The sequence below is a fragment of the Amphiura filiformis genome, chromosome 10, assembly GCF_039555335.1.
Source record: "Amphiura filiformis chromosome 10, Afil_fr2py, whole genome shotgun sequence".
NCBI lineage: Eukaryota > Metazoa > Echinodermata > Ophiuroidea > Amphilepidida > Amphiuridae > Amphiura > Amphiura filiformis.
Window position 1 is genome coordinate 22,596,741 of NC_092637.1, and position 12,717 is coordinate 22,609,457.

The 12,717-nt window shown below is 37.5% G+C and overlaps 1 protein-coding gene across 3 annotated transcripts in view; it reads left to right on the top strand.

Annotated features, from left to right (window-relative positions):
• Nucleotides 1-12,183, top strand: part of LOC140162650 (peroxisomal carnitine O-octanoyltransferase-like) — a 61,579-nt gene extending 49,396 nt beyond the window's left edge. For 2 of the 3 annotated variants that reach the window (XM_072185928.1, XM_072185929.1), the window contains 5 exons: nucleotides 1,058-1,188; nucleotides 2,097-2,220; nucleotides 7,246-7,418; nucleotides 8,560-8,679; nucleotides 9,215-12,183. In XM_072185928.1, the coding sequence (XP_072042029.1) occupies nucleotides 1,058-1,188; nucleotides 2,097-2,220; nucleotides 7,246-7,418; nucleotides 8,560-8,679; nucleotides 9,215-9,335 (669 nt within the window). In that variant the 3' untranslated portion in view covers nucleotides 9,336-12,183. Of the gene's footprint in view, nucleotides 1-1,057; nucleotides 1,189-2,096; nucleotides 2,221-6,993; nucleotides 7,169-7,245; nucleotides 7,419-8,559; nucleotides 8,680-9,214 lie in introns of those variants that run through there. The other variant, XM_072185930.1, reaches the window with a different exon arrangement.
• The last annotated feature ends 534 nt before the right edge of the window (nucleotides 12,184-12,717 follow it).

Consider the following 12,717-nt stretch of genomic DNA (forward strand, 5'->3'; position numbering starts at 1 on the left):
TCCTATACAGGTGTAGATTTCAAACAGGTTGAATCACCCATTTGAAATTCACACTCCTTGTGTCAAAGATCTTCCATAGGGGGTTGTATGGATTTCAACGCAGAATGTTTTGTAAAAACTGTCACCCCATGATGTAATTCAACGTTGTGACCCTCACTTTGTGTCACCGCAAGTTTTGTAGACCATGATAAATGATCAATGAATGTCGAGTTCTTATTTTACTATTACTGCTATGACATTTTATTTTCACCTGTGATGTAATTAAATTTTGTTTCATTTTGAGTTTGGTAGTGATCGATATATTCTGCTGCTTGCAGAATCATATCCCTCAAATAAAATCACACGAGGTAACCCTGTATCACATGTATATCCAAGGCTGTTTGTTTGTATGCTTTAGATGCAACCATTCGAAAGCACTGACGTGTACTCCCCATTCCAGAAAAATACAGCACTAATATTTTGAGATTAAAAAAATATTATCAACTTCTGCCAAATGATACACAGCTCAATCACAATTATTCATTTAGTTCTAACTGACAATCAAAGGTAAATTTCACTATTTGGTCAGACTTGTATATTAAGGGCCAAAAACATGTTTAGGCGACATTCAAGTCTTGAGACTTGTACGAAGTCTAATTTCAATGTATGCATTCTAATGTTTCATTCTTATAACCAATCAATTAATTTAAGTTACACAAAAAAGTGTTAATTTTCGCAAAATTTCCACATATACTCAAGATTTTGAATGCAAGTCTTTGATTGTTGTGATTCGATTGTCAGAAAACATGCTAAAAATGCATTTTTAGCTCTTTTTTCAAGAAGTTGATAAAATAGTTAACTTTTTCTTTTATCTCCAGTTAGTACTAAATGAATGATTAGGATTGAGCTATGTTTCATTTGGCAGAACTTGATAACATTTTCTTAATCCAAAAAAATTGGTATTTTTCTGGAATGGGGAGTAGTCACTTTATTTCACTTTGAGGTGAAACAATTAAAATATCATGGCTATAATAATAATACTAACTGATAAATATATCAATTTTTTCTGTTAATAAAGGCCAACATTACAGAGGTAATGAACTGTCAGAATTCATCAATGGGAAAGAAATGGATCCGTGCTCAGGGCTTTCATCCGGATGCATTCTTGCAAATGGCATTCCAGTACACATACTATCGCATGTACAACAAGTAAGTAGCATTCTGGGTAAAAAGTAGCACTCATTAGGCTATTCCATTTGAAAGCCACACCACCCCTGTGGAAGATTTTTGAAACATCTGCCACAGGGGGAGTATGAATTTCAATGGAATGAACATACGAGGCAGCTCCATTTGAATTTTAAATGGAGCTGCTAATGGGTTCATTGTATTTGAAATTCATACTCCCCCTGTGGAAGATAATTTCCTAAATCTTCCACAGGGGGACTGTGGATTTTAAATGGAATAGCCCATTGGGATGGGAGGAGGGACTCATCACTAGGGTACATTGTGTTACAGGATCTTTCTTTCAAACTTGGAATGAAGTGATTTGTTGCTTGCGTTGTTTATATCGCTCATTTCTTCAAAACCAGTCAACCGATTCAAATAAATTAAAATCCCATTCAGTGATCCCAGCAAAATTATAAAAAAAATTAAAAATTATAGGATAAGTTGCTAAAATTGTCATAGGTATCTCTGAATGAATTTAAAAATAATAAGTAAACAGCATTATTGACAAAATTGAAACCCCATTGAATTACACATGTACATGTAGCTCATTTATATACTGTCAGTATGTAATTACATATTCATGTAAAATGTCTTATTTTGTCTTTCTTACATGGCTTTTGGCTGAACTACTAGCAGGCTATGTTAGCACATCTATGACAATGACAATGACAAGGTATCAAAATCTGAATTCTGATGAATTTTACAATTGTCCGGATGAGAAAATCACTGAATGGGCCTTTCATGTGTATAATAATAAGATGGGATACATGCTGTTTTTAATATTTTTGATTCTGGCTATTTCTCAACTAATGTCCAAATTGATTGCCCCCGTATTTCTTTTTCTGAGACACACTGTATGAACAAAATGTTTGTTTACAATCTAATTGCAGGCCAGCACCCACATATGAAACAGCCACTACACGAAAATACTACCACGGACGCACAGAAACTGTGAGGTCCTGCACAATGGAAGCATTAACCTGGTCAAAAGCCATGCAGGACAAATCAAAAACAGTAAGTAGGTTTGGGAGGAAGAGTTTAGAATAAACTGAGAGAAGATTAGGGTTTGGTTTTTAGGTTAGGATCAGCCTTTGCATTTATACAGGATTATGATGGTGGTGCATGGAGTGTATGAAAATTAATGCATTTATGTGTAAACATTTGGTTAATTTTGGTCTGAAACAGATGAAAGGGTAGAAGCCCATTACAGATTGTAGCCAATTTTGTTAATATATGTGACGTGTCATGTCAAAAGGAGACACTTTTGGGCAGGTTATGAATTTTGAGGTTTTTACATATCTTAAATATAGAGATATTTTGCTCCGCAACGCCGTTTTCCCAAATGAATTTGGACATTCCTAAGCAAAGATATTGAGTTCGAAAGTTATGGTATTATAAAATAGGAAATTGAGATATCGGCCTTTAAAAATATTATTGACAATGTTGAGAGTGGGACTTAACTTGAAAAATGTCTCAAAAAATACAGGATGCCAGTTACATTCCGGTCTGAAACTATCAGACAATATTTTTAACATATAATAACATCGCAAATTAGCAACAAACCCAAATTGTGAAAAAATCACCCACCAGCAGATTTTTGGCTATTTCTCCATTTACGATCCTGCCCAAAAGTGTCTCCTTTTGACATGACACGTCACATATATAGTATAGTTATTCCCCTGGACTGTTGGTACACTCAGCCCTGTGGATCGTCGTGTAACATCGACCTTGTAATGTACTGTTGGGGCCTAGTACTACAGTGGAAATTTTAATTGAATGAACACAGCCTGGCATAGTTTGATGTGCGTGCATAATAGTGAGGGAGAGAGAGCTCTGGGAAGGCTGTCTGCTGGAATTAATTCCTCAATCGACAATTTTTGTACTGGTAGACGTGGCTGCAATTATTCTATCACATATCCAAAATCGACCAAAATCCACCCTGGGCAAAAAAATCTACAGGCATTTGAAAATCACTATTTTACAGCAAAAATACACAAATCACGAACGTTTCCGACTTTTGAGCCGCATTTACGCAAACATGGTTAACGCGTCGACGCTTACTGTTTTGTAATTGCGTTCGCGCAACAAGTGAGCGTGTTGGCTTGCATACTGCGTAAACCAGAGCGTCACGAACACATCACGCGAAGTCGGTGTCTAATTGATCGCCACCTTGTGCAATAATTTGTCGCTCGGATGAAATAGTGGCGTATCACAAAATGGCCATTTTGAGATAGGCCCTAATCGCGTTTGAAGTTCTTGCAACTTTTACCTGTTCGTCGTACATGAATTCAGATGTCCCCATTTGTTGAATAGATATGAAAAAATAAATATTTAGGCCCTAAGTAATACATTTGATGTATAAAATACATTGATGTCGTTCACCAATTAATTATAGTCATTAAACCTAGGCCTAATTGGTATATAGGCCAGACTATATCAGACATTGCAAGAAGCCTACAACGGAAATTAATAGTTATCTAGACCTGTACAATAATTATGAGCCCTGGAGGAGGGTGAAATTGGGGGGGCAAGGTCATATAAGGTTTGCAAATTGGGATCCCAAAATTTTGGCATGTGCAAGGGGCTGGGGGGGCAAAGGTTTTTGGCGGGCCGAGAGGGATGCAAGCAATTTTTGACAGGCCGAGAGGGGGAGAGTAAGCGATTTTTGGCGGCCGTTCGGAAATTTTACCACCGGGGGCTCATTCAATTGGTCTAATGACCCATAACCCATTTGGTCTACAAACTATTTGGTCTACAAACAGTGGCGTAGCCAGGAGTTTGGAAGGGGGGGGGCGGGCATAACTTGTAAAATGTACCGACGGAAGTTGTTATTTGTTGACCCAAAAATTTGTGCATGGTTTGAAAAAGTGAAGAGCAAAAAAAAAAAAAATAAATAAAAGGATAATAAAAAGGATAATAGGCGGTATTCTCCCCTTTTTTCTGTCACTCTGGGTAAAAAATAATCTATTGTTAACCCAGTTTTTTTCACCAACGCCTTCCGTCTACCGACGGCCTTACATCATGAACCGACGGCCATGCCGAACTTGGCGGGGGCAGGGGGGCACACTAGAACGCCACTGTCTACAAACCATTTGGTCCGATGATTTAGTCTGCTAACAGATTGGTTTAGGCCTATAACTGGTTGGTATAAAAGCCTATTATGCAATTATTTTGCTATTGCAGTATAGATTTATCGTGTTTTTATTTTCCTAATGTATAATGTAACTGACGGCCTAATAATATAGGACTATAGGCCTACGTCATTGCATAACTGCTGGCACACGCTTTTACACATGTGATATCGCGGGAGCCTATTAGGCCCTATTATATAGATTTGATTGAAATGTTATCGCTCCATTTGAGTCCAGAGGATGATTTAAGGGAGCCCCATCATGCACTGTAAAAGTGTTATCACTAGAGTTTTAACTGCCACTTTACTTTTCAAATCCCATTGAACTCAGTGCAAAAGATGTTGTTTTAGAATTGCCCGTGTGTCATTATTACTTGGTCGATTTCAGATCTAAAGTGATGTATGCATGAAGGATAATTCACACCTTCTGTAGATAACATAAAATGTGAAATCGACCAAACTTCAAACTTTTTGAAGGTGTTTTTACTGTCAATATATCTGTCCAAATTCAAATTTAACCATGCACGTGTGTATGCAGTGGGCGGGCAGTGGTGTCATTTTCACTCACACAGCTGTGCTAACCGCAAGACTTGCAGGGAAGTGCTTAAATCATCCTCTGATTTGAGTCACTGACAATCGATGGCGGATTATCGTTAAAACAACCTTGCTCAAACATTATTTTATTTCTAAGCGAAAGTTGACGGAACTTAGTTTAACCTAGGCTATATAGCTTTAATAGATTTTTTTCTACAAGATTGAAGTAAAAAACGTTTAGATTCTTATGATTGACAAATCCATTTTCTACTCTAGGCCTACTTCTCCTAGACTTTCATCATCTTGGCACTTCATGCTTCACGAGGGAAAATGTGGTAATCGGGACACACCGCATCGGTACTACACGCTACCCTGGACCACGAGGGCCTATGTAGGGCCTATAGGTATAGGCCTACGCCCGGGGGCCTACGATCCACTTAAAAGAACCAAACATCTCAGAACAACAAAAATAACTAAGCCCTTGTCTTTTTTTCCTAGACATTATAGATTATTATATACGCTAAAACAGCCCTAAGTTTATTTGTATTTGCACCAATTTTGCGATCATTCATAAGAAATAAAAAGCAACTCTTCCTCTTTTTTTGTTTTTAAAAACCCGGACTATAGAGCCGAGGACGAGAGACATGTTTTTTGGGTTTTTTTAATAATAGGCCTAGACCTAGTGGGCTATTATAGCAGGCAGCGTAGGTGCATAATATAATTATTTAGACTAATACTAAATCGACACCTTCAAGTATCTTGAAAGCAGTTATGCTGAAGATCCCAATTAATAATCTACATTTCATTGGCAAACAGACATGAACAGTCCGCTATCAATGAATGGCAAAATATGCAATCAATGATGCGAACCGTGTGTGCGGAAGGATAATAAAATGTGAGTTAGCGCGGAACACGGTGTATGCGCAATATACGCAATTTGACGCTCATGTATCAGCGCGTAATGCCGTCGCGATGGCTGATGCGACCACGCTTCGCAAAAGTATTTTCTATTTACCTCTTCGGAATTAAACTTGCTCAAAGTTAGAATAAGTGCAATTTTCTAAGGCTTGTAATTTTTTTTGCCCAAAGCAGATTTTAGTCGATTTTTGTTATACAATACTACAAATGATATATTCTACACCCGCTGGTACAAAAATCGTCGATTGAGGAATTAATTCTACCTAAACTGCTCTCACTCCCTGACTATAATGCGGAAGTGAATCCAACCATGCCAACACACTTGTGATTGGTTAGTATTGTATCCATGGTCGTGCGTACGCGTTGTAGTTTAAAATACGCAATATACAATCACGGTTGGATCGAGTACAGCTGTATTTGAAAGCTGTGTTCATTCAATTGAAATTCCTACTATATAGCTACACCACTGGTATACTTGATTGAATTTTGATGATTCAATCTACTGAAAAAATTAGAAAGGAGTGTTTACTGTTTTCATCTCCCTAAAGTGTAACATAGAAGGGTTTTGTCTTGCTATAAATATAGGCTAATGGGCTATTTGAGTTGAAATCCATACCCCCCCCCCCCCATTATCTTATTCTCCCACACAGGGAGTGTGAATTTCAAATAGGGTTACCCGAATGAGTGCCTTCGTTTTAAATTTGTGTGGGAGATTAAGGTCATGTCTTCCATAGTGGGTATGGATTTCAACTGGAACAGCACAATTTGGTAAGTAAATGACAGTATGTGAATGAAAGGCTCAGCCAGGATCCAAATATTGCAAAATTCACATGGAAGATTGATGAATACATGCATACATGTATATATATACATGACATTGTAAATTGGGCTAGTTGTGTCAAGCAAAATGTGCTACCTGTTTATAATTTTTTAATTTTGTAAGAAACTTTTCGATTTATTCTAAAAAAAGTCTTAAAGAGTTAGCAGCACATCTGGTTTTATTCATTAAGTGTTACACAAGCTCAGCATTTTATGGCATAACATAATCCATGATAGTAAAAGTATCCAACTCGCCAAGGTCCTGACCATCTAAAAGAACATTGTGATATGTAAGGACATGGTTACCTGCCCAAATCCTAGTATAAATATTTAGTAATTGTTGGTATTTAGTTCCTGCATAAACTTGCCATCAATCTTTTTCTCAGAATGCAGATAAAGTATCACTCTTAAAGAGTTAGCAGCACATCTGGTTTTATTCATAAAGTGTTACACAAGCTCAGCATTTTATGGCATAACATAATCCATGATAGTAAAAGTATCCAACTCGCCAAGGTCCTGACCATCTAAAAGAACATTGTGATATGTAAGGACATGGTTACCTGCCCAAATCCTAGTATAAATATTTAGTAATTGTTGGTATTTAGTTCCTGCATAAACTTGCCATCAATCTTTCTCAGAATGCAGATAAAGTATCACTCTTAAAGGCAGCACATGACAAGCATCTTCTGTTACTCAAGGAATGTGCCAATGGAGATGGCTGTGACCGACACCTCCTGGGGCTCCTAATCCTTGCTCAAGAAGAAGGCATATCTATACCAGAGATATTCACAGATCCAGCTTTCACAAAAAGGTTTGTATTGACCAACCAAAGAGATAATACCCAAAGAGTACCAACTCAAAATTGCCCTGCATGTAATGCTGTAAATTTATGGTACAGCCACCATATTGTTCTTTCACCTCAATATTGTGGTAAAATATTTCGGCAAGAGCCCAAAATTTAACAATAATTTGCATTAATAAGCTTCAGTATTACAAAGTTTGTGCACTCAGCGCTTAGCATGCATTTTTGGCACAACTCATTACATATAGAACGTAAACAACCAAACACTTTGAACTAAAGTTTGCCTGGCGCATGGCGACATCCGGACGTACATTATTTTGCCCTCCATGAGTGACATGCAAACATGGCGGAGTCGGCACTTTATGGTTCTACCTGATTTCTGTTGACCATTTGCACTGTCAACTCAAAATTTAGTCAAAACAATAAGGTTCTACCCGCAAATTAAAGTGTGTGTGTATACTCATTTCATACTCATGCATTAATTCTGCGTACAATACAATGTATGCTTGCAAAAGCCTTCTAGGCACAATGCTAGAATACACGTACATTAAAGACACAATCAAGCATGTAGTGTGTTACATTATGTATGTAAGAGATTGTTATTACAAAGCCCTTTCGCAATTTCGGAAATCTCAGACTGCATCAACATCTGGGTCTGTTTGTGAAATAAACAACACATGCGTGTGATGTACCACGCCTGAAAGGGATTCCCCCATGATTTTTCCTGTTTTCACTCTATGCATGCAGTTTTAGCTACACATGTAGCTCATCAATACTTTCCTTGTCTTATTCAAGTGTTCAGAATCAAAGAAATCAAGACCAAAAAATATGCAAACCACACATACAGTCAGTCTACTCTGAAGTACATTGTGCCGACTTTGAAGGACGTGCCGACTTGCAGCAGAGACGCAGCACTACGCACTGTTAACACGCGCATTGTCACTTTGTACGTCAGAGTGGACAAACTGTAGGAAGTCTTTTTTTACAAAGTGCAATGTTCACCCTCATTGAAATACTGTGGCAAGTCCTGAATGTTTATCTCCCGAGCATATTACCCACAGTGCACTTTAATTCTGAGACTGCGAAAGAGCTTATTTGAATATTGCTGAAATAAAGATGTATAAATCTAATATTTGATTGTTGCTTTCAGTGGAGGTGGCGGTAACTTTGTCCTCTCCACCAGTCTAACAGGCTATATTGGCGTTCATGGCATGGTCATGGCAATGACCTACAATGGGTATGGAATCTTCTACTGCTTTGCAGACGACAGGTAGGTGATCACTTTTCATCTGCATCAGATACTGTCATATCTCAAAATGCTGCCTTGTGTGATTTTTTTTTTTTAATTTTTATTATTATTATTATTGGCATCTATAAGTGAAGACCGATTTAAAAAGACTAGATTACGTCTGACATCAGGGCAAAGGCGTGACATGATTGGTTGATGACCTGCGCAGTACAGCATTTTTGGTCTGGTTGACAGGACGTCATACACAAACTAGTCTTTTAAATTTGGTCTTCAATTATTGTGAGTTACACTGTAAATTAATTTGATCAATTTTGAGGTATTATTTCAATATTATAGCCTCATGATCTCCATTTATAATCGAAAGAAGCAAAATTGTCCCTATTCCACAAATTGTTTTTGCGCAAATCACTATGAAATGCGAACGAAAATGGTTATTTTGTTCGTCAGTATTGAACTAGCAGCCTTGTTTGAAGCGTCAATAATAAATGTAGGTAGGTACTGTGAAATGTTTCATAGTCAGTCCTTCTCTAATTATTTTTCTGTCGTCATTTTGCAGCATCACTCTCAACATGGCAGCTTTCAAGTCATGCCCAGAGACGGATGTCAAGAGATTCTTTCAACAACTTAATGTCAGCCTTCTTGATATGCAACGCATGCTGGTAGCATCAAAGATGTAAACAACGTCAGCCTTTTGGATATGGAATGCATGCTGGTGGCATCAAAGATGTTTATCAACTGAAAATAAAAGGACAATATCCAGGGTTGCCAAAGCCAGCATTTGGTAGCCCAACTGGCTAACTTTTTGGCAACCCTAACAATATGACGGGTAACTGCTTTGCTGAGAGCAGTCAGCAATTGATATTATCAGTTACTGGTTAAAGCCATGATGTATGAAATTTAAAATGAAATTGGTTAGTTTGATTAGACATAATGTGACACGATCTGGTCCATGGAAGCCAAAGGAGGCATTTTTGACAATTGAGTTACTATAATTATTACCTTATACAAACATTATAGGCTGAAATACTGAAAACACCGAAGGTCTTACTTGGTTTTGAAGTTTTGTGATGTCTATTTTCTTATGTATTTTATGTTTTTTTTACCTCACATTTTTGCCATTATCTCAATTTCAAATTTGCTGCCTTTGGCCACCATGGATAAATCAAGTCACATATTTGTAATGTTTACACATGTCACAACTTACACATTACATGGAATCAGTCAGTCAAATGTGTCATGTTTTTAAGACAACAAAGCAACTTTAAATTAATAGAGCTCCATGTTTTATGGCCAAGATATAGTATGTATTCTGTCGGTCCAACATCCGGGCTATGATCTCTAGTCTCGGGCCCAAACTGCATGTGGCTCACAGTTTGTTATGAACAACAGAAACTGGCTGTGAAGGAGGCTACATAGCGACGTTTTTGGAGTGACATTCAATTTCGGAAAAAACGACACTCGACCATGGAATTTAATTTTAAGTTTGTCAGTATATAGCCTAAACGGTAAATCAAGTGAGTTTCTTCCACTCTGAAGACTTAGAAACGGTTGTTTGATTCCACTGACTATTTGCGGTCGAAATTTACATAATACCAATGACAGAAATCATCAACAAAAATCGAATCAGGGACTTGTTTTCACTCGACCGTGAGTCGCATCATCAACCGGAAGTGACGTGGCACGGACCGACAGAATGCTTTTACTTCATTATGTTTTGCAATTGGAGCTGCCTTTCATTTTATGTAATCATGTTGTGATTAAGATCATTCAGATTATTTTCTTATTGATGTATTATATTTTGTAGTCTTTTGATGGGATTTACCGTATTCATTCCATTAAGCACCCATGCCCTAATAAGTGCCCACCTAGAAATTTTCAACTTGCAAAAATGCGATAATTGAGATCTCAAAGAAGTTAAGTCACAAAATTATGAAAATGAGTTGGGTTCTGTACACCCTCTATGCAAGTTTTATTGTGAGGTAATGTGGTAGCATGGGTAAATGGCACTGAGAGGTATAAAATTTACAATGGACTAATCATAAGGCCCAGAGCAAGGGCCTCATAGCCTAAATAAAAACAAACTACAGGCAGTCAGAAACCAGACATGTATCTGGGTGCCGCCAGTTTTTTACTGATTGCTGGGGAGGGTGCTGAAGACACAAATAAGCGTAGTACACAAATAGCAGAGTGCACAGTATATGTTTGCATGCAAGGCTGTTCCATGATACACGATGGTGGGGTTAATGGCAACTTGCAATTGCTGAATTCAAATGTCATTTCCCAATGTTTTTTATTCCCTGATCAGACAACCAGGTTGCACCTCTTTTCTCTGATAATCCGGCAACCAACAACTGCAGCACACTGCTGCTACTTTTCTTGAAAATCCTAACCAGGTTTGATTTACCATCTGTCCAACCCTGAGATGAATATAACTAAAGAGATACAAAGCAATACACAGCCCTATTTTTATAATGTATCAATCGTTATCAGTCATATTTCGAGGCCTTCCGGGGTAGCTTCAACACCGATCTAAATGTGAGTCAATTTGTGCATCAATATGCAGCTTTATGGATACATGTAAACATATCTAGTCTTCTGATAGTTAGTATTTGTAATTTGGTTTGTGCATCCAGTTAGTTCTTTTTACACAGCCGGCAAATACTGTTAACTTTTTGACCCTAGTGTATTGAACCCGGAAGTGAAGGCATGTAATTGATTTGCGCAGTAAGCAGGCAAGGCTAGCGTGGTTTGCATAACAATATCCGTGGGAGACCTGGACGCCACGTTACCAGAACCACCGCTAGGTGGCAGCACACGACTAAAGCTTTGAAGGAACACCTGAATTGCTTTCATATGCTCAGACCTGGTAATGCTCAGATATGGCCCAGATATCTATGATGTAGCCAGATATCTATGATGTAGCCACAATTTTGACATTGTAGCGCATGGAATGCCTTAGGATGGTTTCAAAAGGGTTGGAAACGCTGATAAATATACGAAACAGCATAGATCTGGGCCAAAAAAATGCATTTAATCAACAGCTCTACTCGACCAGTTACGTCTGTGCGACGTCACGTGTCTAGCCAGGTATAGCCCCCCGCCATCTGGCCAGACACCACCAACGGCATCTATCTCTAGTTCCGAAAAACTCTGGATTGCTGCACAAAGGTATGAATGAATGGGGCTTCGTATCTCTTTAGCTATATTCATCTCGGGCTCACCCCCCTTCTCCCGTACAGAAGGTAAATATAATTTTTTTAAAGATGTATCTAAATATGAATGACATCTAGAAAAATGGTGGTAATATTGTGTATATTGTATAAATAAGGTGTATATTTTTTTTTATTGAGGTAAGGTAATTCATTGTAGAAATTGATATTTTTAAGTGTATCTGTTGGTGTATTTATATCATGCAGTACTAACAATAAGGCCCAAAAAAAATAATGGTTTGTCTCAAAGCTCACGAGTGGTTTGAAAAGAAATGTGATTTTTTTTTTTTTTTTATTCCCAACTTTTTCATAGTATTTGGAGAAAAAAATCTGATTTTACCGGATTTTTCCAGAAAAACTAAAAAATAAAAAAATTTTGAAATAAAATTTTTTTCATGAATTAACAAACATGCTGTGAGCTTTGAGACAAACCTTTTTTTTTTTTTTGCCTAATGTACGATCTTTTAAAATGAGGCTGGGTTTTTTTTTTCAAACCTGATTTTTTTTACATATTTGTAATGGTTACACAATACACATGTCCTTACTCCTAATTGGATTCAGGCAAATTCATTGTGTTTTTAGGACAACGTAGCAAGTTTGAAATTAAAGTCATAATTATGAATGTAAATCCTGCATAGAACACCACAGCATCATGTGACCCTGGCACAGGGTCTTAGCGTCTGGCCGTCGTTTTCCTGGGACGGGCAAAATTAATGCCTTTGACAGATGCTATATTATAAATTGTATGTTTTGAGAAGCTAATTGACCTTTTTAGTAGACCCAATTTGTAGAACAAGGCCATATCAACACATATTTGAAATCTTTGAACCCCCAATGGGCTATAGACGTC